Here is a 27421-nt window from a genome sequence, read left to right as displayed (position 1 = left end):
ATCTACCATTAGCAGAATTTTCCTACAACAACAGCTACCATTCAAGCATTGAGATGGCGCCGTTTGAAGCACTTTATGGTAGAAAGTGCAGGTCTCCGATTTGTTGGAGTGAAGTGGGGGATAGACAGATTACGGGTCCGGAGATAATACAAGAAACTACCGAGAAGATCATCCAAATTCAACAACGGTTGAAAACCGCCCAAAGTCGACAAAAGAGCTACGCTGACATTAAAAGAAAAGATATAGAATTTAAAATTGGAGAGATGGTCATGCTTAAATTTGCACCTTGGAAAGGCATTGTTCGATTTGGTAAACGAGGGAAATTAAATCCAAGGTATATTGGACCATTCAAGATTATTGATCGTGTCGGACCAGTAGCTTACCGACTTGAGTTACCTCAACAACTCGCGGCTGTACATAACACTTTCCACGTCTCGAATTTGAAAAAATGTTTTGCTAAAGAAGATCTCACTATTCCGTTAGATGAAATCCAAATCAACGAAAAACTTCAATTCATCGAAGAACCCGTCGAAATAATGGATCATGAGGTTAAAAGACTTAAGCAAAACAAGATACCAATTGTTAAGGTTCGATGGAATGCTCGTAGAGGACCCGAGTTCACCTGGGAACGAGAAGATCAGATGAAGAAGAAATACCCGCATTTATTTCCAGAAGATACGTTAACACCTCCAACTGCTTAAAATTTCGGGACGAAATTTATTTAACGGGTAGGTACTGTAGTGACCCGAACTTTTCCATGTTTATATATATATTAAATGAAATTGTTATTTACATGATTAAGTGTTTCCAACATGTTAAGCAATCAAACTTGTTAAGACTTGATTAATTGAAATAGGTTTCATATAGACAATTGACCACCCAAGTTGACCGGTGATTCACGAACGTTAAAACTTGTAAAAACTATATGATGACATATATATGGATATATATATATAGTTAACATGATATTATGATAAGTAAACATATCATTAAGTATATTAATAATGAACTACATATGTAAAAACAAGACTACTAACTTAATGATTTTGAAACGAGACATATATGTAACGATTATCGTTGTAACGACATTTAATGTATATATATCATATTAAGAGATATTCATACATCATAATATCATTGTAATATAATAATTTAAAATCTCATTTGATATTATAAACATTAGGTTAACAACATTTAACAAGATCGTTAACCTAAAGGTTTCAAAACAACACTTACATGTAACGACTAACGATGACTTAACGACTCAGTTAAAATGTATATACATGTAGTGTTTTAATATATATTCATACACTTTTGAAAGACTTCAAGACACTTATCAAAATACTTCTACTTAACAAAAATGCTTACAATTACATCCTCGTTCAGTTTCATCAACAATTCTACTCGTATGCACCCGTATTCGTACTCGTACAATACACAACTTTTAGATGTATGTACTATTGGTATATACACTCCAATGATCAGCTCTTAGCAGCCCATGTGAGTCACCTAACACATGTGAGAATCATCATTTGGCAACTAGCATGAAATATCTCATAAAATTACAAAAATATGAGTAATCATTCATGACTTATTTACATGAAAACAAAATTACATATCCTTTATATCTAATCCATACACCAACGACCAAAAACACCTACAAACACTTTCATTCTTCAATTTTCTTCATCTAATTGATCTCCCTCAAGTTCTATCTTCAAGTTCTAAGTGTTCTTCATAAATTCTACAAGTTCTAGTTTCATAAAATCAAGAATACTTCCAAGTTTACTAGCTTACTTCCAATCTTGTAGAGTGATCACCCAACCTCAAGAAATCTTTCTTATTTACAGTAAGATATCTTTCTAATACAAGGTAATACTCATATTCAAACTTTGATTCAATTTATATAACTATAACAATCTTATTTCGAGTGGAAATCTTACTTGAACTTGTTTTCGTGTCATGATTCTACTTCAAGAACTTTCAAGCCATCCAAGATCCTTTAAAGCTAGATCCATTTATCTCTTTTCCAGTAGGTTTATCCACAAAACTTGAGGTAGTAATGATGTTCTTAACATCATTCGATTCATACATATAAAGCTATCTTATTCGAAGGTTTAAACTTGAAATCACTAGAACATAGTTTAGTTAATTCTAAACTTGTTCACAAACAAAAGTTAATCCTTCTAACTTGACTTTTAAAATCAACTAAAAACATGTTCTATATCTATATGATATGCTAACTTAATGATTTAAAACCTGGAAACACGAAAAACACAGTAAAACTGGACAAACGCCGTCGTAGTAACACCGCGGGCTGTTTTGGGTTTGATAATTAAAAACTATGATAAACTTTCATTTAAAAGTTGTTCTTTTGGGAAAATGATTTTTCTTATGAACATGAAACTATATCCAAAAATCATGGTTAAACTCAAAGTGGAAGTATGTTTTTCAAAATGGTCATCAAAACGTCGTTCTTTCGACTGAAATGACTACCTCTTACAAAAACGACTTGTAACTTATATTTCTGACAATAAACCTATACTTTTTCTGTTTAGATTCATAAAATAGAGTTCAATATGAAACCATATCAATTTGATTCACTCAAAACGGATTTAAAATGAAGAAGTTATGGGTAAAACAAGATTGGATATTTTTTGATTTTTGTAGCTACGGGAAATATTAACAATTCTATACAAATCATATCCTAGCTAACTTATATTGTATTATGCATGTATTCTAATATATTATGTAATCTTGGGATACCATAGACACGTATGCAAATGTTTTGACATATCATATCGACCCATGTATATATATTATTTGGAACAACCATAGACACTCTATATGCAGTAATGTTGGAGTTAGCTATACAGGGTTGAGGTTGATTCCAAAAATATATATACTTTGAGTTGTGATCTAGCCTGAGACGTGTATACACTGGGTCGTGGATTGATTCAAGATAATATATATCGATTTATTTCTGTACATCTAACTGTGGACAACTAGTTGTAGGTTACTAACGAGGACAGCTGACTTAATAAACTTAAAACATCAAAATGTATTAAAAGTGTTGTAAATATATTTTGAACATACTTTGATATATATGTACATATTTGTTATAGGTTCGTGAATCGACCAGTGGCCAAGTCTTACTTCCCGACGAAGTAAAAATCTGTGAAAGTGAGTTATAGTCCCACTTTTAAAATCTAATATTTTGGGATGAGAATACATGCAGTTTTATAAATGTTTTATGAAATAGACACAAGTAATTGAAACTACATTATACGGGTGAATGATCGAAGCCGAATATGCCCCTTTTGCTTGGTAGCCTAAGAATTAGTAAACCGATCTACTAATTGACGCGAATCCTAAAGATAGATCTATTGGGCCTAACGAACCCATCCAAAGTACCGGATGCTTTAGTACTTCGAATTCGTTTTTATCATGTCCGAAGGATTTCCCGGAATGATAGGGGATATTCTTATATGCATCTTGTTAATGTCGGTTACCAGGTGTTCACCATATGAATGAATTTTATCTCTATGTATGGGATGTATATTGAAATATGAAATCTTGTGGTCTATTATTATGATTTGATAATATATAGGTTAAACCTATAACTCACCAATATTTTTGTTGACGTTTAAAGCATGTTTATTCTCAGGTGATTATTAAGAGTTTCCGATGTTGCATACTAAAATAAGGACAAGATTTGGAGTCCATGCTTGTATGATATTATGTAAAAACTGCATTCAAGAAACTTATTTTTGATGTAATATATTCTTATTATAAACCATTATGTAATGGTCGTGTGTAAACGGTATATTTTAGATTATCATTATTTGATAATCTACGTAATGCTTTTTAAACCTTTATCGATAAAATAAAGGTTATGGTTGTTTTAAAAATGAATGCAGTCTTTGAAAAACGTCTCATATAGAGGTCAAAACCTCGCGACGAAATCAATTAATATGGAACGTTTATAATCAATATGAACGGGACATTTCACATTAGTTCATTTTAAAGATATTACTTGGAATCATTCATGACATATTTCAAAAGACGTTGCATTCAAGTCGTTGAGTTCAGTAAAGATTATGATTAAGTAAATGACAGATTAGATCATTTATAGATGGATATTACGAAATGGTATGCATGCCTGTCAACTTTCGATGTAATGAAAGTTTGTTTTTTAAAACGAATGCAATGTTTGTAAAATGTATCATATAGAGGTCAAATACCTCGCGATGTAATTATATGTTATTGTATTCGTTCTTATGGATTAGGACGGGTCTTTACAGCAAGCTTGCATCAGTCCGGATCGAAGCCTAGTCATCATTTGCACACACACACGCGTTCGGGCAGGAAACCCGAACCACACTCAGGGGATCCGACCCTTAAACCATCCCATACGGGGCATGCGGGCCGGACCTTAGTCCCGGAGCGGGTCGGTAAAACCTTCCCTTTGGGCCACCCTCAAGGAATTTCTTTCAAATAATATCCTTTGTAGGTGACGAAGCTCGAACCTGAGACCTCTAGCCCGGCGGGGGTGCTAGGCACCACCAAAATTGTATTATATTTGATTTCATGGTTTTTGAAAGAAAAAAAGAGATTAAATATTACATTAAATTAAATACATATTTAAATAAAAAAAACTTTCATGTTCATTAAATGTATTTTTACTTGAGTTTCTAGCATATGCCTTATAATATAATAATTGTATTTAAAAAACCATAAATTTTCTTAAATAATCAAAATCATAACTAATATTGATGTATAATTGAAAATAAATGAGTATAATTAATGACTTTTGAGTTATAATTTAAAATTTCGAGTGCATTTAATTGTCTTTATCTTGCACCCATATCACACAAGATAGCCACACGCTTTATACTCCTAAACCTATTAAGGTATACTCCTAAACCTATTAAGGTATATGGTAAGTTATTAAATTCCAAATTTTCGATCAACGATAAGGAAGAAAAAGAGACTTTTGGGAATTTTTTGGAGGGTATGTTCGATAGTAGCGAACGCCCGAAGAAAGCCAAGCAATGAAGATTGCTATTTGTTCCACATAAAGGGTCTTGGGAATAATTTTAAAGGAAGGCGTATTTCAATTTTTCAAATGTAAAGGAATAAACCTTGGAGTTGTTCAAGGTTAAAAAATCTTACTCTTTTTGATTAAATGGTGGAGCAAAATCAATTCCAATCAAAATGATATATGGAAGACTTGTATCATGGAGCAGTTTGGTGCTTACCCTCCTGGAAACTTGCTTTCTAATATTTCAAATGTCAACAAAAGGAAGCCTTAAGGTGTATGGCGCGATATCTTAAAGCTTCAAGATACCGGCAAATTATATGATTTTCTTAGTCCGTAAAATTGGCAATGGAGAGTTTGATTGGGTAAAAGTCGTGTGGATTTAGCAAGTGCCTTCAAAAATCGCCTTTTCCATTGGTTAGCGATCCAAGGCGGTTCCGGTTAAGGAAGTTTTGAGCTATAGGCAAGTAAAGGGTCAGATGACAAATGTGCTTGGTGTGTGGTTCTAATTGAGTCGATCGACCATCTTTTGCTTCTTTGTTTGTGTTCCCGCAATATTTGATCGGCTTCGTTCGAACGTGTCATGGGTTATGCCTTCTTCCCTTATCGATTTTTCCCTCGATCGCTTTCTTGGATGGGATGTAATGCTAAAATTCTTGGAGATTGACCGGTCCGGTTACTTATTGGTTCTTTTGGCTAGCGAGAAATGTTTTGGTGTTTATTGTTGTTCGTAAAGCTTGGCCCATAGTAGTTGTTCAAGTGAAGTTTGAGGTCTTTCAAAGGTTGGCTAATGCATTTTAAGTGGAAAGCCTTCAAATTTATAGTTGGAAGATCCAGCCGTGGGCTCTTGTGTGTTCAGAATATTTGAAGTGCTAGAGATGTGATCTGCCATTTTCATTTTTCTTGTCTTATAGTTGGCATATTTATTGTAAAGGGTTGCACATGGGTTTTGCCCATAAGTCCTTGTGTTTTTATTGTGTATTGGACTAGTCTCTTAAGCCTTTTTTCATGTTGTAACTCTATTCTTTCACATTTTGTGAAAACTTTATAATACAATCATCTTTTTTGCCAAAAAAAAAAAAAAAAAAAAAAAGAAACACTCACTCTAATAAATTGTTCCATTTTTCAAGAAAAAATATTCCTAACTTTTGTCATGGAAACACATTATAACAAAACCGTTTTAAGTATAAGATAAAATTAGAAATCGTTCAACGTATTTTTTTTTTTTTTTTTTGAAAGGCAATATCGTTCAACATATTTTGAATGTAATAAAATTATTTGAAGTGTTGTTTCGTTGAAGTTGTCATCGAGTCTCATGTATGATTGTTTTGAGTTAATTTGTCGTGTGTTGTTAGTGTTGAATTCGTGTCGTGTAGATTTTTGTTAGGTCATTTTTCTTAAGTTGTATTCGTATATTTTCTAATTTCTCGTTAATTGTTTTATACATAAAATTCTTGCATTTTAAAAAAATTTATTTTTGAAGATAATTAATAGAGGGAGAAAGTGTCTAATTATTTATCTTGATTCTTGATACTAAACTTTTTAATCATGGAAGCTTATTTTTGTGCTCAAGTAAACAATACAAAATACAACAAAATTGCCGTTCTTCTTTATACCTACCAACTCTTATTTTCATACAAACAAATATTTCCCTCTCATTTTCCCCCTTTTCTCTCTCTCTCCAAAACCCAAAACCTTCACTTCAAACATTTCATTCTAAATTCCATAAACTCTAATTCCCTAAAATCAAATTAAATTACATCTTCAAATTGAGCATATATGGGGAAATACATGAGGAAATCAAAATTAACCGGAGACGTCGTAGCACTTATGGACGTCTCACAATCCTCTCTGGGCGTTCGAACGCGAGCCAAAACCCTAGCCTTACAAAAATCACAAGCTTCAAAAATCAACAACACCTCCGCCGTACCGCCGCCGGAGCAACAACATGAGCTGTCGTACCTCCAGCTTCGCAGCCGTAAACTGGAAAAGCCACCGCTGCAACAATTAACATGCTGTAAGCAACGAAACCCTAACCCTAGCTTAACTAAATCCCAAATTAAATCGAAGGATGAAGAAGAAACAGAGGCTTATTGTGATTTTGGTACCGATCAGGCTTCTTTTGGAGAAAATAATTTTGACTTTGATGGCAGAGAAAGGTATAATTTTTTTTTTCCACAGATTTTTGTAATTTATTTTACATATGTATTTACACCAATGCTCTTTTCTTTTTTTTTTTTTTTTTTTTTTCGTTTTAAAAAAATGTTTTTTTCATTTTATGAAATGGGTTATTTTTTACAGGTACTTTAAAGTTTTGATACTGCTAAAAAATTTCCTTTTCTTTTTCACTTGTGCTTTTATTTTATATTTATAATATTTATATTTATATTTATAATTATATTTTATACTAATATACTAATTCGTGCGTTATAACTTGATCAGGTGGAATTTGGGCACTTTTTAGTCAATATTGGTTGATTGTTTTGTGATTATTTATAGGGCTCTTTATTGTCTTTATCTTTGGTGGGTGTCAATTTAGTATAGTAGTTTTTTTTTTTTTTTTTTACGAGGAACCCCTAGCGACAAGCCATAATGGCTCCCCTCTAGTTGGTAAACCCCGGGTAAACGGCAAGCCAGGCCTCCACCGCTACCAGGCAAAGCATCCTCTAGTCAATCAGTCACTAAATGGACTAAATGGAGCTCGCCTCAAGGTATTTGCCTTGAAGGGAATCGAACCCGTGACTTCTTGCTTCATTGGAAGTCCTGGTGGCTACCAGATTGTTGATAATGCTTTCTTGTTTTCATATGCTAAAGTCTATTCATTTACATTTCATTACATCATCATGAGGGGTACCATCTTAAACTGAGCTATAAGATTTTGAAATTGTTGAGTTTTTGCTGCAAACAGAAATCAAAATGACAAAAACAATATAAATAAAGTCTTTATATTAGATAATGAGCACATTTTAATGTAAAAAATAAAGACATTCGTTATATTTGTATATACACGTTTAGCCAAAGGATGGGTTGTGCAAAATAAGTACAAGTATTTTACTTTGTAACAATAAACCAACTACAATAGTACAATCTGATTTGTCAGTTTATTATTTGTCATATATCTTGGTTTCTATTTTTCCATGATTGTCCATTAAGATTTTTTTTTTTGTGTCACACACTCATTCTTTCACATAAGTGCATGTTAATAATATTAGAGTTATATGTGCGCTAGTTCTATTATTTGTTTGTGTGACTCATGGTTGTGCTAGATTCCGCTATGATATGTTTTAGTGTGCTTGTTAACTGTTAATGACTTATCTTTTAAAGTTTTCCATTTGTAATGTGATTTGTCAATTTATCTTAAATGATTTAATCATGGTAGTTTTTTTTGTCAAACGGTGTAGCAGAATTTTTATTTGCATACTGACTGACCAAATAAGTGGTACACTCTTGAACAATTATTGCTGACATGACACAAGTTTTATTATACGGTTCAAGGTATAGTGACTTGATTTTTACTGTAAAATTTAAAAAACTATATTGACCAAAGTGTTCTAGTTGGTCCATTTTAATTGTTTATCATGCTTACTAAAACTTGCGAGACATGGGTGGTGAGATTTTGCTGTAGTTGAAACCAACATTGTTACTATTGGTCTGAATTAGCATGTTTTGCTATATCAAGGCAACAACTTTAAATATATGCACTGTTAAAAAGTTGAAATTTTGTAGCATCCTAGTTTGAATTTGCTGGTGAACTTTAAAAAAAATTTATAAATCCACTTCTGTGCACATCACATGTTGACCATTTGTGCTTCCTAGTTTAGATTTTATCAATATTTGCTGGCCACATAAATTGATCAATAATTTGCTGACTGTCTTTTTTAGCATCTGCCAATGAATATCACTCAAACAATTGAGCATCACTCAAACAATTGAGCAAGAAAAGGATTGAAAGCTTTCACTTCCACTATCATTATTTTAAAAAGTTATTTTTTTATTGGGTCTGATATTGTTTGTTTTTATCCTGCTAACTATACATACATATCCAAGGCATCTTTTTAGTGGGGTCCCTGGCTTAGATAAGTTTGTTTTTGAATTCTAAGCAAGTCACTTTACAATTTTCTTTGTACCTAAAGAATTACTTTTCAAAAGATATATATTTAAAAATGTATTTAATCACGTTTATGATGCTTTCTTCTTTTTCTAAGTAATTGTATAATTGTATGCTAATTACATCAATGATATAGGAGCACCAGGGAAAGCACACCTTGTAGCTTTATTAAGGACTCGAATGCTAGCAGCACCCCTGGTTCTTGTACGAGGCCTACAAACCGACATGCTTCTAACCAGAATATTCAGAATTCAATGCAGAGAATTATGCCTTCGGCACAGGAGATCGAGGGGTTTTTTGCTCGTCATGCACTCGAGCAGCAACGACGTTTTACTAAAAAGTACGTTACCCTAAGCCCCTAACTTTCATTCTTCTAAGCATGTTTGACTTTGGATTCCGACCTATTTGACCAATCATCGGATACCGTGGTTACCATAATAATACGAGTATGTTTCTTTTGGATACTCATTTGTGATAATTGATGCAGGTACAACTTCGATATCGTCAGTGAAAAGCCTCTTCAAGGGCGTTACGAATGGGTGATGGTACAACCCTAGATGGCATTGAATATACATCATTGCAGGATAGCATCAACTTCTCAACTTGAAGATAAGAAAGTAGGATTAATGAACTTTGTCAGAGTGTAAAGTGCAAACAAATAGTTGTGTAATCTACTGATCTCATTAAGATAACAGAGCTAATGAATTACACACTTACATATTTAGGGTAGAATAGGAAGGGAAAAAATGCTTTTACCTTTCTTTAGATCTGCAAGTCATAAATAATTACTAAAATTCATGTTAACTAGTCCGGATCCGGCCCGCGCGATGCGGCGGGGGCTTTCGGCTTATGTATTCATATTTAACGTAGCGTTGTGTATTTACAGATGCGAAAACGGCTCATGTCTTAAGCGCCGTTTTAGATGTCGTTGTCTTAAGCGTTTTTAAAAAGTGTCCGTTTCGAACGTAGTTAGTTTCGTTTTGTTAAAAAAAAAATTTCGAGTGTAACGGTGCTGTCGGAAAAATTTAACTTGCGACGAACAGAAAGATACGGGCTGTCGTTGTGTTAAGCGTTTTTTAAAAAGTGTCTGTTTCGCGTATAGTTAGTCCCGTTGGGTTCGTGAGACTTTTTCGAGTTTAACGGTAGTCTCGAAAAAATTTAACTCGCACCGAGCGAGAAGATAGGGTCCGTTATAAATTCGGGGGAATTAGTTTCTTTTATTTTAATAAAATTATATGTTTACACTTTCTACCCTTGAAAAAGTGTAAACTTTAGGGGTTATTGTGTAAATTGAGCTGAAGTTGAGGGATCTATTGTAGTGTGAACGCAAAGACAAAACTACAACTGAAAATAATTAAAACTACACATTTGGCCATGTGTTTTAAAACTACACATTTGGCTATGTGTTTTAGTTTGTAAGGGTTAATAATTATTGAAAAGCGGCATGCTTCATATTTTTGTTATCTTCACTCATATCAAGTATAAGCTCATAATGGGTTTTGCCTTATAAAACCAGTACCTTAGGACTTGTTTACTTTCTACTTAATTATCTGTTTCTATACAAACTCTTAATTCTATAAGTAAAATTGCGGTTTGTATGTCAGTTAATTTGAAAATTTCTCTGTTAGTAAACATTGAATCAGACACTCATTCGGTTGATAGTGATTATTTGATCCTAGTGTTTACGAGTCATCAATGACCAGCTTTTGGTTACTACATATCAAACGATCTAAAAACTGATTCAGATTATGTTGTTGAGAAAACATACGTGTTGTTAACAGTGAGTAAATGATAAGGTACAACAAAATATACCCATTAATTAATATTTCTGTTTATTGTTGTTGCGCCTATCTATCTATATTACGGAATATCACGATTAAGGGGTGTACCTGGCAAATATTTAAGGTCCCGTTTGACTCACGGAATTCAATAAAATTCTGGCGAAATTGATATTGAATTCAGACACGACGCGTGCTTAAATTCTTTTGGCCGTTCTTGCTGTCTTAAATCGTCATCTTTTCTTTAGAAGCTATTAATTGATTTCACGTCTGCCCTTAGATTGAGTCGGGTTTCTTCCTGAGCAGTAGTTGGGGCGGGTTATGCAACTGCGTAAGATGAATGTGTGGTGGTTTAGTTCCCCTGGTGATCCCAAACTGCTATTAAAAATATATATACATATATAAATTGCTGTAAAAATATCAGAGTAATATTTTGTGTATATAAATGAAACGCTCATTTAGGCTCGCAAGCTTGTTCGAGCTCAAGATATCAAGCTCAAGCTCGTTCACTGAACGAACTTTAAATTGAGTTCAAGTTCGGACTTAAGCTCGTTTAGGCTCGGATCAAATCGTGCTTTTAACGAGTCGAGCTCAAATAGCTCGCCAGTAAATAGCTCGCGAGTAGCTCGGTTTATTTACAGCCGTACCTGAAAATGAAAACGGTAAAAAGCAACACACGTGATTTCAAACAGTCGGTCAGTATTGAGTAATGTTGATGCGTTGAAAGTTTTTTTTTTTTTTTTACCAAGATTCTTTAACATTTTCAGCATTAACTATGAAGCCTCCTAGTCAATCTGAGTACAGCATCTAACAAAAAACGTTAAGTCTCAACATCATGGTCAGATCACTAGATTAGGTAACAGTAGTAGTAGGCCTTTTATGAAAATGTGCACTAACTGCATGCATACCAATTATCAAGTGCAAGAAAACTTTCAATATAAAATTCTGGTCCCTGATATAGTGATTTACACACTTTTGTCAACATATATGTTCTCTCATCAACATGTTCATGAGGTCTCCATATACGGCATGGGCCATACTGGGAAAAATGATATTTTTTGTTGGACATCAATTTGGAATCATTTAAAAGGACTAAATCATCTACGCGTCCATCATCCGTAGTTGCATAACTCACCCTCAACTAATGCCCTGTAGAAAAGCCGGACCAACCCCAACTAATGTTCACGTTTAGTGGATATATGATTTTTATGATTAACCCTTTATTCATGTCATTCTCAAAATGTTTATACAAAGAAATTCAAAATATGAGACTTATTTTGAACTTTTAGAACGCGATCTTCATCAAAAAGTGAAGATCAAAACTGAGGTTACAAAGGAAGATAATAAAGCGGGCTCGAAACTAATAAGTGTCACAAACCGACACTAACTCCAACCGAGCCACACCATATGCTCCAAAACAGAATCATCGAAACAAAGTTTAAGAACACAACATACAACTATGCTAACGACAAAGAAAACATCAAAGAAACTAAACTAAATAAACGAGATTAGCCCAACTTGTTACCATTTCTTTCGTCCGGCCGATTTGTGAAACCATCAATGGTGTCGATGCGGACCGCTTTACCACCACGAGAAAGTAAAATGCTAAAATTATACGAAATAACTTTCGACAGGCCACTTTTTCATTAAGTATATCATCATCACTAATAGTTAAATTGTTACAATTTATTAAATATTTGATAAAATACAGAGTAAAAGATAAGATATTTAGGAAACTAGAGTGAGGTCCGTTGTCGCGCTTCGCTGCTAGTTTCGAAGATTTGCGAGCGATTACGGTTAACAGCGCCTTTAGTTGCCTGTTCCTATTACAAAAGGTTACATATTTATAGCTGAAGTATCGTTTTTTGATAACCTGAATACCATATAGCATACTACTAAGTAATATACTAATGTGTTTCTGTTACAAAAGGTGTTACAAAAGGTTCTGATTACGGTTGTAGTAGTTGAAATGTCCCGTTCATATTGATTATAAACGTTCCATATTAATTGATTTCGTTGCGAGGTTTTGACCTCTATATGAGACGTTTTTCAAAGACTGCATTCGTTTTTAAAACAAACCATAACCTTTATTTTATCGACAAGGTTAAAAAGACACCACCTAGATTATCCAGAAATGATAATCTAAAAATATCACACTTACACACTACCAATACATATTGGTTTACAATATTAATATGTTACAACAAAGTAAATCTCGAATGCAGCTTTAAACAATATTATACAAGTATGTTGACACCAAATCTTGTCCATATATTAGCATGCTGTAGTGACCCGAACTTTTCCATGTTTATATATATTAAATATATTAATTGAGATTGATATTTACATGATTAAATATTTTCAACATGTTAAGCAATCAAACTTGTTAAGACTTGATTAATTGAAATATGTTTCATATAGACAATTGACCACCCAAGTTGACCGGTGATTCACGAACGTTAAAACTTGTAAAAACTATATGATGACATATATATGGATATATATATATAGTAAACATGATACTATGATAAGTAAACAAATCATTAAGTATATTAACAATGAACTACATATGTAAAAACAAGACTACTAACTTAATGATTTTTAAACGAGACATATATGTAACGATTATCGTTGTAAAGACATTTAATGTATATATATCATATTAAGAGATATTCATACATGATAATATCATGATAATATAATAATTTAAAATCTCATTTGATATTATAAACATTGGGTTAACAACATTTAACAAGATCGTTAACCTAAAGGTTTCAAAACAACACTTACATGTAACGACTAACGATGACTTAACGACTCAGTTAAAATGTATATACATGTAGTGTTTTAATATGTATTTATACACTTTTGAAAGACTTCAATACACTTATCAAAATACTTCTACTTAACAAAAATTCTTACAATTACATCCTCGTTCAGTTTCATCAACAATTCTACTCGTATGCACCCGTATTCGTACTCGTACAATACACAGCTTTTAGATGTATGTACTATTGGTATATACACTCCAATGATCAGCTCTTAGCAGCCCATGTGAGTCACCTAACACATGTGGGAACCATCATTTGGCAACTAGCATGAAATATCTCATAAAATTACAAAAATATGAGTAATCATTCATGACTTATTTACATGAAAACAAAATTACATATCCTTTATATCTAATCCATACACCAACGACCAAAAACACCTACAAACACTTTCATTCTTCAATTTTCTCCATCTAATTGATCTCTCTCAAGTTCTATCTTCAAGTTCTAAGTGTTCTTCATATATTCTACAAGTTCTAGTTACATAAAATCAAGAATACTTTCAAGTTTGCTAGCTCACTTCCAATCTTGTAAGGTGATCATCCAACCTCAAGAAATCTTTGTTTCTTACAGTAGGTTATCATTCTAATACAAGGTAATAATCATATTCAAACTTTGGTTCAATTTCTATAACTATAACAATCTTATTTCAAGTGATGATCTTACTTGAACTTGTTTTCGTGTCATGATTCTGCTTCAAGAACTTCGAGCCATCCAAGGATCCGTTGAAGCTAGATCCATTTTTCTCTTTTCCAGTAGGTTTATCCAAGGAACTTAAGGTAGTATTGATGTTCATAACATCATTCGATTCATACATATAAAGCTATCTTATTCGAAGGTTTAAACTTGTAATCACTAGAACATAGTTTAGTTAATTCTAAACTTGTTCGCAAACAAAAGTTAATCCTTCTAACTTGACTTTTAAAATTAACTAAACACATGTTCTATATCTATATGATATGCTAACTTAATGATTTAAAACCTGGAAACACGAAAAACACCGTAAAACCGGATTTACGCCGTCGTAGTAACACCGCGGGCTGTTTTGGGTTAGTTAATTAAAAACTATGATAAACTTTGATTTAAAAGTTTTTATTCTGAGAAAATGATTTTTATTATGAACATGAAACTATATCCAAAAATTATGGTTAAACTCAAAGTGGAAGTATGTTTTCTAAAATGGTCATCTAGACGTCGCTCTTTCGACTGAAATGACTACCTTTACAAAAAACAACTTGTAACTTATTTTTCCGATTATAAACCTATACTTTTTATGTTTATATTCATAAAATAGAGTTCAATATGAAACCATAGCAATTTGATTCACTCAAAACGGATTTAAAATGAAGAAGTTATGGGTAAAACAAGATTGGATAATTTTTCTCATTTTAGCTACGTGAAAATTGGTAACAAATCTATTCCAACCATAACTTAATCAACTTGTATTGTATATTATGTAATCTTGAGATACCATAGACACGTATACAATGTTTCGACCTATCATGTCGACACATCTATATATATTTCGGAACAACCATAGACACTATATATGTGAATGTTGGAGTTAGCTATACAGGGTTGAGGTTGATTCCAAAATATATATAGTTTGAGTTGTGATCAATACTGAGATACGTATATACTGGGTCGTGGATTGATTCAAGATAATATTTATCAATTTATTTCTGTACATCTAACTGTGGACAACTAGTTGTAGGTTACTAACGAGGAGAGCTGACTTAATAAACTTAAAACATCAAAATATATTAAAAGTGTTGTAAATATATTTTGAACATACTTTGATATATATGTATATATTGTTATAGGTTCGTGAACCAACCAGTGGCCAAGTCTTACTTCCCGACGAAGTAAAAATCTGTGAAAGTGAGTTATAGTCCCACTTTTAAAATCTAATATTTTTGGGATGAGAATACATGCAGGTTTTATAAATGATTTACAAAATAGACACAAGTACGTGAAACTACATTCTATGGTTGAATTATCGAAATCGAATATGCCCCTTTTTATTAAGTCTGGTAATCTAAGAATTAGGGAACAGACACCCTAATTGACGCGAATCCTAAAGATAGGTCTATTGGGCCTAACAAACCCCATCCAAAGTACCGGATGCTTTAGTACTTCAAAATTTATATCATATCCGAAGGGTGTCCCGGAATGATGGGGATATTCTTATATATGCATCTTGTTAATGTCGGTTACCAGGTGTTCACCATATGAATGATTTTTATCTCTATGTATGGGATGTGTATTGAAATATGAAATCTTGTGGTCTATTATTATGATTTGATATATATAGTTTAAACCTATAACTCACCAACATTTTTTGTTGACGTTTTAAGCATGTTTATTCTCAGGTGATTATTAAGAGCTTCCGCTATCGCATATTTAAATAAGGACGAGATTTGGAGTCCATGCTTGTATGATATTGTGTAAAAAATGCATTCAAGAAACTTATTTTGTTGTAACATATTTGTATTGTAAACCATTATGTAATGGTCGCTTGTAAACAGGATATTTTAGATTATCATTATTTGATAATCTACGTAAAGCTTTTTAAAACCTTTATCTATGAAATAAATGTTATGGTTTGTTTTAAAAATGAATGCAGTCTTTGAAAAACGTCTCATACAGAGGTCAAAACCTCGCAACGAAATCTATTAATATGGAACGTTTTTAATCAATAAGAACGGGACATTTCAGTTGGTATCCGAGCGTTGGTCTTAGAGAACCAGAAAATTTGCATTAGTGTGTCTTATCGAGTTTGTTAGGATGCATTAGTGAGTCTGAACTTCGACCGTGTTTACTTGAAAAATGATTGCTTAACAAATTTTGTTGGAAACTATATATTTTTAACATGTGAATATTATGTGATATATTAATCTCTTAACGCGTTTGATATTATGTGATAGATGTCTACCTCTAGAACAAGTCCCATTGACTCACCTAATAATAATGAAGAGTCAAATGTAAATTGGAATGATTCGTGGACTGATTCACAAGTTCCCGAAGAGGAACCGGAAGAAGAGTCGGAACCGGAAGAAGAATCGGAACCGGACGAAGAATCGGAACCGGACGAAGAATCGGAACCGGTGGGGGAAATAATAAAATGGTTAAGTAAAAGAAAATCCTCAACCAAGCGACCAAGGTTAATTATGGTCAATGGTGTTTCCGCCAAGGAAGCAAAATATTGGGAGGATTACCAATTCTCCGATGAATCGGATTCTGACGAGAATTTCGATGATGTTATAGAAATTACCCCAACTGAATTTAAAAAGGAAAAAGAAAATAATAAGGGAAAGGGCATAAAAATAGAGAAATCTAATTCCAACCCCGATGAACTTTATATGTATCGTCAACCCCCGAAGTCCTTAAGTTGTAACAATGACCCGGGAACCTCTAAACCACCAGGTTTTTCTAAACCAATGTGGAAAATGACGGCTCGTATTAGGGGAACATCATATATCCCTAGAAACTTGGCAAAACGAACCAAAGCCGAAGAAGAAGAAACAAGCGAGTCGGAATAAGATAGTTGTATTCGTGTGGTGTAATATATGTAATATAGTGTGCTTCTGCTTTATGATATATGTAAAAATTGCTTGTATTAATAAGTATTTTTTTTTATGAATCTAACTCTTGTCTATTTTACAGTATAAAAACACAAAATGGATAGACAACCCAATATTTTAAGAGACCTACCCGGAGACATGATTGATGAAATCTTGTCTAGAGTCGGTCAGAATTCTTCGGCACAACTATTTAAGGCGAGATCAGTTTGTAAGACATTCGAAGAACGTTCCAAGAATGCCTTGGTTTATAAAAGGCTTTCGTTCGAAAGATGGGGGATATCACATTGGGAAATCCATAAGTTACGATGTGTTTACTTTGACGCATATATTGCGGGGAACCCAAATGCTATTTTACGCAATGGGTTAAGAAATTATTTTGACTCAATATATCTGAATATTGGACTTCGTGATTTAGAAAAAGCGGCTAACATGCAACATAAAGAAGCATGTTATGCTTACGGATTAGTAATGTTCGCTTCTCACCAAAGTGAGAACAAGAACATCGGGCTACAACTATTAAACAAAACGTTTCCAAAAGTGACGGAGTCGGTAATTGGGGTAAGAAATGAGGTTTTTAGATTGTTACGGGACTGTTGGACATTACGTAACCCTCGTCCCTTTGACGACGTTACAACACGCTGTCTTATCAACGGCCATAACGGTTATGTTCCACAAGACCAAGGATGGGAAGTAATCCTAGTAAAACCAGAATGCATGACTTGTTTCTGGACGTATGAATTACGTGTCTTTATTGCCTTTGCTGAATGACTTGTATACTAGCTAGAATTATCTTCACAACCATCTTGTATCAAATTTATTGTGTGCTATATTTCATGCTATATGTAAAATAAGCGGTATCGTAAGTTTGTAAAATATTGTGTAAAAGTTTGAACGCGAAATATTATTATAATCAGTTTTTCATATAGAATTGTAGTAGTTGAATTGTATATTAGCTACTAAGTATGAACTTAACGGGTAGGTACTACCCGAATTTAAACTTATAAAACGCTAATATGAAGAAAAAGCTTTTATAAATGAGTTCATATTATGCTACGAAATACTATTAACTACTCTTAATATTCTGTATGATTAACTTGTTCCATTTGACTATTTTGAAGGAAATGGCACCGACTACTCGACACACCGTGAATATGAATGAAGAGGAATTCCGTACTTTTCTAGCTTCAAACATAGCCGCAGTACAGGCTGCGCTACATACCAACAATAACCTTGGATCTAGCAGTACAGGAAATCGTGTAGGATGCACCTACAAAGAATTCACTGCCTGCAAACCTTTGAAATTTGATGGAACCGAAGGACCGATCGGATTGAAACGGTGGACCGAGAAGGTCGAATCGGTGTTTGCCATAAGTAAGTGTACTGAAGAGGACAAAGTGAAGTACGCTACGCATACCTTCACAGGTTCTGCGTTAACATGGTGGAATACCTATCTAGAGCAAGTGGGACAAGACGATGCGTACGCACTACCGTGGTCAGCATTCAAGCACTTGATGAACGAGAAGTACCGTCCCAGAACCGAGGTCAATAAGCTCAAGACAGAACTTAGAGGGTTACGAACCCAAGGATTTGATATTACCACGTACGAAAGACGATTCACAGAATTGTGCCTATTGTGTCCGGGAGCGTTCGAAGATGAGGAAGAGAAGATCGACGCGTTTGTGAAAGGATTACCGGAAAGAATCCAAGAAGATATAAGTTCACACGAGCCCACCTCCATACAACAGGCATGTAGAATGGCTCACAAACTAGTGAACCAGATTGAAGAAAGAATTAAAGAACAGACTGCTGAAGAGGCCAATGTGAAGCAAGTCAAAAGAAAGTGGGAGGAAAATGGTGATAAGAATCACCAATACAACAACAACAGCAATTACAACAATAATCGCAACAATTATCCCAACAATCGCAACATCAATCGCAACTACAACAAACGGCCCAACAACAACAACAACAACAACAACAACAACAACAACAACTACAACAATCATCCCAACAACAATAATAACCGCAACAACAACAACAATCAGAAGCAGCTATGCCAAAGGTGTGAAAAGTATCACTCGGGGTTCTGCACCAAATTTTGCAACAAGTGTAAAAGAAATGGTCATAGTGCGGTAAAGTGTGAGGTCTACGGACCAGGGGTTAATAGAACGAAAGGAACAAATGGTGTCGGAACGAGTAATGGCGGAGCAAGTAGTGTCGGAGCAAGTTATGCCAATGTAGTTTGTTATAAATGTGGAAAACCGGGCCACATTATTAGAAATTGCTCGAACCAGGAGAACACGAATGGACAAGGCCGCGGAAGAGTTTTCAATATTAATGCGGCAGAGGCACAGGAAGACCCGGAGCTTGTTACGGGTACGTTTCTTATTGACAATAAATCTGCTTACGTTTTATTTGATTCGGGTGCGGATAGAAGCTATATGAGTAGAGATTTTTTTGCTAAATTAAGTTGTCCATTGACGCCTTTGGATAGTAAATTTTTACTCGAATTAGCAAATGGTAAATTAATTTCAGCAGATAATATATCTCGGAATCGAGAAATTAAACTGGTTAGCGAAACATTTAAGATTGATTTGATACCAGTAGAGTTAGGGAGTTTTGATGTGATAATCGGCATGGACTGGTTGAAAGAAGTGAAAGCAGAGATTTTTTGTTATAAAAATGCAATTCGCATTATACGAGAAAAAGGAAAACCCTTAATGGTGTACGGAGAAAAGGGCAACACGAAGCTACATCTTATTAGTAATTTTGAAGGCACAAAAACTAATAAGAAAAGGTTGCTATGCTGTTCTAGCACACGTCGAGAAAGTACAAACTGAAGAAAAGAGCATCAATGATGTTCCAATTGCAAAAGAATTTCCCGATGTATTTCCGAAAGAATTACCGGGATTACCCCCACATCGATCCGTTGAATTTCAAATAGATCTTGTACCAGAAGCTGCACCAATAGCTCGTGCTCCTTACAGACTCGCACCCAGCGAGATGAAACAACTGCAAAGCCAATTACAAGAACTTTTAGAGCGTGGTTTCATTCGACCAAGCACATCACCGTGGGAGCTCCTGTTTTGTTTGTCAAGAAGAAAGATGGTACATTCAGGTTATGTATCGACTACCGAGAGTTGAACAAACTTACCATCAAGAACCGCTACCCACTACCGAGAATCGGCGACTTATTTGATCAACTACAAGGCTCGTCTGTTTATTCAAAGATTGACTTACGTTCCGGGTAGCATCAAATGCGGGTGAAAGAAGATGATATTCCAAAGACTGCTTTCAGAACACGTTACGGTCATTACGAGTTTATGGTCATGCCGTTTGGTTTAACTAATGCACCAACTGTGTTCATGGACCTTATGAACCGAGTGTGTGGACCATACCTTTACAAGTTTGTCATTGTTTTCATTGATGACATACTTATTTACTCAAAGAATGACCAAGAACACGGTGAACATTTGAGAAAGGTGTTAGAAGTATTGAGGAAGGAAGAATTGTACGCTAAGTTTTCAAAGTGTGCATTTTGGTTGGAATAAGTTCAATTCCTCGGTCACATAGTGAACAAATAAGGTATTAAGGTGGATCCGGCAAAGGTAGAAACTGTTGAAAAGTGGGAAACCCCGAAAACTCCGAAACACATACGCCAGTTTTTAGGACTAGCTGGTTACTACAGAAGGTTCATCCAAGACTTTTCTAGAATAGCAAAACCCTTGACTGCATTAACGCATAAAGGGAAGAAATTTGAATGGAATGATGAACAAGAGAAAGCGTTTCAGTTATTGAAGAAAAAGCTAACTACGGCACCTATATTGTCATTGCCTGAAGGGAATGATGATTTTGTGATTTATTGTGACGCATCAAAGCAAGGTCTCGGTTGTGTATTAATGCAACGAACGAAGGTGATTGCTTATGCGTCTAAACAATTGAAGATTCACGAACAAAATTACACGACGCATGATTTGGAATTAGGCGCGGTTGTTTTTGCATTAAAGACTTGGAGGCACTACTTATATGGGGTCAAAAGTATTATATATACCGACCACAAAAGTCTTCAACACATATTTAATCAGAAACAACTGAATATGAGGCAGCGTAGGTGGATTGAATTATTGAATGATTACGACTTTGAGATTCGTTACCACCCGAGAAAGGCAAATGTGGTAGCCGATGCCTTGAGCAGGAAGGACGGAGAACCCATTCGAGTAAAATCTATGAATATAATGATTCATAATAACCTTACTACTCAAATAAAGGAGGCGCAATAAGGAGTTATAAAAAAGGGAAATTTAAAGAATGAAATACCCAAAGGATCGGAGAAGCATCTTAATATTCGGGAAGATGGAACCCGGTATAGGGCTGAAAGGATTTGGGTACCAAAATTTGGAGATATGAGAGAAATGGTACTTAGAGAAGCTCATAAAACCAGATACTCAATACATCCTGGAACGGGGAAGATGTACAAGGATCTCAAGAAACATTTTTGGTGGCCGGGTATGAAAGCCGATGTTGCTAAATACGTAGGAGAATGTTTGACGTGTTCTAAGGTCAAAGCTGAGCATCAGAAACCATCAGGTCTACTTCAACAACCCGAAATCCCGGAATGGAAATGGGAAAACATTACCATGGATTTCATCACTAAATTGCCAAGGACTGCAAGTGGTTTTGATACTATTTGGGTAATAGTTGATCGTCTCACCAAATCAGCACACTTCCTGCCAATAAAAGAAGATGACAAGATGGAGAAGTTAGCACGACTGTATTTGAAGGAAGTCATCTCCAGACATGGAATACCAATCTCTATTATCTCTGATAGGGATGGCAGATTTATTTCAAGATTCTGGCAGACATTACAGCAAGCATTAGGAACTCGTCTAAACATGAGTACTGCCTATCATCCACAAACTGATGGGCAGAGCGAAAGGACGATACAAATGTTTGAAGACATGCTACGAGCATGTGTTATTGATTTCGGAAACAGTTGGGATCGACATCTACCGTAGCAGAATTTTCCTACAACAACAGCTACCATTCAAGCATTGAGATGGCGCCGTTTGAAGCACTTTATGATAGAAAGTGCAGGTCTCCGATTTTTTGGAGTGAAGTGGGGGATAGACAGATTACGGGTCCGGAGATAATACAAGAAACTACCAAGAAAATCATCCAAATTCAACAAAGATTGAAAACCGCCCAGAGTCGACAAAAGAGCTACGCGGACAGTAAAAGAAAAGATATAGAGTTTGAAATTGGACAAATGGTCATGCTTAAGGTTTCACCTTGGAAAGGCGTTGTTCAATTTGGTAAACGGGGGTAACTAAATCCAAGGTACATTGGACCATTCAAGATTATAGATCGTGTCGGACCAGTAGCTTACCAACTGGAGCTACCTCAACAACTCGCGGCTGTACATAACACTTTCCACGTCTCAAATTTGAAGAAATGTTTTGCTAAAGAAGATCTCACTATTCCGTTGGACGAAATCCAAATCAATGAAAAACTTCAATTCATTGAAGAACCCGTCGAAATAATGGATCGTCAGGTTAAGAGACTTAAACAAAACAAGATACCTATTGTTAAGGTTCGATGGAATGCTCATAGAGGACCCGAATTCACCTGGGAGCGTGAAGATCAGATGAAGAAGAAATACCCGCATCTATTTCCAGAAGATTCGTCAACACCTTCAACAGCTTAAAATTTCGGGACGAAATTTATTTAACGGGTAGATACTGTAGTGACCCGAACTTTTCCATGTTTATATATATTAATTGAGATTGATATTTACATGATTAAATGTTTCCAACATGTTAAGAAATCAAACTTGTTAAGACTTGATTAATTGAAATATGTTTCATATAGACAATTGACCACCCAAGTTGACCGGTGATTCACGAACGTTAAAACTTGTAAAAACTATATGATGACATATATATGGATATATATATATAGTTAACATGATACTATGATAAGTAAACAAATCATTAAGTATATTAACAATGAACTACATATGTAAAAACAAGACTACTAACTTAATGATTTTTAAACGAGACATATATGTAACGATTATCGTTGTAAAGACATTTAATATATATATATCATATTAAGAGATATTCATACATGATAATATCATGATAATATAATAATTTAAAATCTCATTTGATATTATAAACATTGGGTTACAACATTTAACAAGATCGTTAACCTAAAGGTTTCAAAACAACACTTACATGTAACGACTAACGATGACTTAACGACTCAGTTAAAATGTATATACATGTAGTGTTTTAATATGTATTTATACACTTTTGAAAGACTTCAATACACTTATCAAAATACTTTTACTTAACAAAAATTCTTACAATTACATCCTCGTTCAGTTTCATCAATAATTCTACTCGTATGCACCCGTATTCGTACTCGTACAATACACAGCTTTTAGATGTATGTACTATTGGTATATACACTCCAATGATCAGCTCTTAGCAGCCCATGTGAGTCACCTAACACATGTGGGAACCATAATTTGGAAACTAGCATGAAATATCTCATAAAATTACAAAAATATGAGTAATCATTCATGACTTATTTACATGAAAACAAAATTACATATCCTTTATATCTAATCCATACACCAATGACCAAAAACACCTACAAACACTTTCATTCTTCAATTTTCTTCATCTAATTGATCTCTCTCAAGTTCTATCTTCAAGTTCTAAGTGTTCTTCATATATTCTACAAGTTCTAGTTACATAAAATCAAGAATACTTTCAAGTTTGCTAGCTCACTTCCAATCTTGTAAGGTGATCATCCAACCTCAAGAAATCTTTGTTTCTTACAGTAGGTTATCATTCTAATACAAGGTAATAATCATATTCAAACTTTGGTTCAATTTCTATAACTATAACAATCTTATTTCAAGTGATGATCTTACTTGAACTTGTTTTCGTGTCATGATTCTGCTTCAAGAACTTCGAGCCATCCAAGGATCCGTTGAAGCTAGATCTATTTTTCTATTTTCCAGTAGGTTTATCCAAGGAACTTAAGGTAGTAATGATTTTCATAACATCATTCGATTCATACATATAAAGCTATCTTATTCCAACCATAACTTAATCAACTTGTATTGTATATTATGTAATCTTGAGATACCATAGACACGTATACAATGTTTCGACCTATCATGTCGACACATCTATATATATTTCGGAACAACCATAGACACTCTATATGTGAATGTTGGAGTTAGCTATACAGGGTTGAGGTTGATTCCAAAATATATATAGTTTGAGTTGTGATCAATACTGAGATACGTATACACTGGGTCGTGGATTGATTCAAGATAATATTTATCGATTTATTTCTGTACATCTAACTGTGGACAACTAGTTGTAGGTTACTAACGAGGACAGCTGACTTAATAAACTTAAAACATCAAAATATATTAAAAGTGTTGTAAATATATTTTGAACATACTTTGATATATATGTATATATTGTTATAGGTTCGTGAATCAACCAGTGGCCAAGTCTTACTTCCCGACGAAGTAAAAATCTGTGAAAGTGAGTTATAGTCCCACTTTTAAAATCTAATATTTTTGGGATGAGAATACATGCAGGTTTTATAAATGATTTACAAAATAGACACAAGTACGTGAAACTACATTCTATGGTTGAATTATCGAAATCGAATATGCCCCTTTTTATTAAGTCTGGTAATCTAAGAATTAGGGAACAGACACCCTAATTGACGCGAATCCTAAAGATAGATCTATTGGGCCTAACAAACCCCATCCAAAGTACCGGATGCTTTAGTACTTCGAAATTTATATCATATCCGAAGGGTGTCCCGGAATGATGGGGATATTCTTATATATGCATCTTGTTAATGTCGGTTACCAGGTGTTCACCATATGAATGATTTTTATCTCTATGTATGGGATGTGTATTGAAATATGAAATCTTGTGGTCTATTATTATGATTTGATATATATAGGTTAAACCTATAACTCACCAACATTTTTTGTTGACGTTTTAAGCATGTTTATTCTCAGGTGATTATTAAGAGCTTCAGCTGTCGCATACTTAAATAAGGACGAGATTTGGAGTCCATGCTTGTATGATATTGTGTAAAAACTGCATTCAAGAAACTTATTTTGTTGTAACATATTTGTATTGTAAACCATTATGTAATGGTCGCGTGTAAACAAGATATTTTAGATTATCATTATTTGATAATCTACGTAAAGCTTTTTAAAACCTTTATCTATGAAATAAAGGTTATGGTTTGTTTTAAAAATGAATGCAGTCTTTGAAAAATGTCTCATACAGAGGTCAAAACCTCGCAACGAAATCAATTAATATGGAACGTTTTTAATCAATAAGAACGGGACATTTCACATGCAACAGCGGAAGCCCTTAATAATCACCTGAGAATAAACATGCTTTAAACGTCAACAAAAATGTTGGTGACTTATAGGTTTAACCTATATATTTATCAAATCGTAATAATAGACCACAAGATTTCATATTTCAATATACATCCCATACATAGAGATAAAAATCATTCATATGGTGAACACCTGGTAACCGACATTAACAAGATGCATATAAGAATATCCCCTATCATTCTGGGAAATCCTTCGGACATGATAAAAACGAATTCGAAGTACTAAAACATCTGGTACTTTGGATGGGTTTCGTTAGGCCCAATAGATCTATCTTTAGGATTCGCGTCAATTAGTAGATCGGTTTACTAATTCTTAGGTTACCAAGCAAAAGGGGCATATTAGGCTTCGATCATTCACCCATATAATGTAGTTTCATTTACTTATGTCTATTTCGTAAAACATTTATAAAACTGCATGTATTCTCATCCCAAAATATTAGATTTTAAAAGTGGGACTATAACTCACTTTCACGGATTTTTACTTCGTCGGGAAGTAAGACTTGGCCACTGGTCGATTCACGAACCTATAACAAATATGTACATATATATCAAAGTATGTTCATAATATATTTACAACATTTTTAATACGTTTTACTGTTTTAGGTTTATTAAGTCAGCTGTCCTCGTTAGTAACCTACAACTAGTTGTCCACAGTTAGATGTACAGAAATAAATCGATATATATTATCTTGAATCAATCCACGACCCAGTGTATACACGTCTCAGGCTAGATCACAACTCAAAGTATATATATTTTTGGAATCAACCTCAACCCTGTATAGCTAACTCAATCATTACTGCATATAGAGTGTCTATGGTTGTTCCAAATAATATATATACATGGGTCGATATGATATGTCAAAACATTTGCATACGTGTCTATAGTATCCCAAGATTACATAATATATTAGAATACATGTATGATACAATATAAGTTAGCTAGGATATGATTAATATAGATTTGTTACCAATTTTCTCTAGCTACATCAAGCAAAAATTATCCAATCTTGTTTTACCCATAACTTCTTCGTTTTAAATTCGTTTTGAGTGATTCAAGTTGCTATGGTTTTATATTGAACTTAAGTTTATGAATCTAAACAGAAAAAGTATAAGTTTATAGTCGAAAATACAGATTACAAGTCGTTTTTGTAAAGGTAGTCATTTCAGTCGAAAGAACGACGTCTTGATGACCATTTTGAAAAACATACTTTCACTTTGAGTTTAACCATGATTTTTGGATATAGTTTCATGTTCATAAGAAAAATCATTTTCTCAAAAGAACAACTTTTAAATCAAAGTTTATCATAGTTTTTAATTAACTAACCCAAAACAGCCCGCGGTGTTACTACTACGGCGTATATCCGGTTTTACGGTATTTTTCGTGTTTTCAGGTTTTAAATCATTAAGTTAGCATATCATATATATATATAGAATATGTGTTTAGTTGATTTTAAAATTCAAGTTATAAGGGTTAACTTTTGTTTGCGAACAAGTTTAGAATTAACTAAACTATGTTCTAGTGATTACAAGCTTAAACCTTCGAATAAGGTAGTTTTATATATATGAATCGAATGATGTTATGAACATCATTACTACCTCAGGTTTTGTGGATAAATCTATTGG

At 33.9% G+C, this 27421-nt stretch overlaps 1 protein-coding gene across 1 annotated transcript; it reads left to right on the top strand.

Annotated features, from left to right (window-relative positions):
* Positions 1–6701: 6701 nt before the first annotated feature.
* LOC139879941 (cyclin-dependent kinase inhibitor 4) lies at positions 6702–10074 on the top strand. Its single transcript, XM_071865454.1, has 3 exons — positions 6702–7200; positions 9286–9489; positions 9637–10074. The coding sequence occupies exons 1-3, from the start codon at positions 6821–6823 to the stop codon at positions 9704–9706; spliced, it is 654 nt and encodes a 217-aa protein (XP_071721555.1). The 5' UTR covers positions 6702–6820; the 3' UTR covers positions 9707–10074.
* Positions 10075–27421: the final 17347 nt, after the last annotated feature.

This window comes from Rutidosis leptorrhynchoides, chromosome 1, assembly GCF_046630445.1.
Source record: "Rutidosis leptorrhynchoides isolate AG116_Rl617_1_P2 chromosome 1, CSIRO_AGI_Rlap_v1, whole genome shotgun sequence".
In the NCBI taxonomy this organism is placed as follows: domain Eukaryota; kingdom Viridiplantae; phylum Streptophyta; class Magnoliopsida; order Asterales; family Asteraceae; genus Rutidosis; species Rutidosis leptorrhynchoides.
Note: the sequence above shows the minus strand (reverse complement) of the source record. Positions and strands in the feature narration are given on the sequence as shown.

Coding starts and splice junctions, on each gene's coding strand:
- LOC139879941 (XM_071865454.1), top strand. CDS start 6,821: ATGGGGAAATACATGAGGAAATCAAAATTAACCGGAGACGTCGTAGCA. Junction 7,201..9,285: donor GACTTTGATGGCAGAGAAAG/GTATAATTTTTT, acceptor TCAATGATATAG/GAGCACCAGGGAAAGCACAC. Junction 9,490..9,636: donor CAACGACGTTTTACTAAAAA/GTACGTTACCCT, acceptor TAATTGATGCAG/GTACAACTTCGATATCGTCA.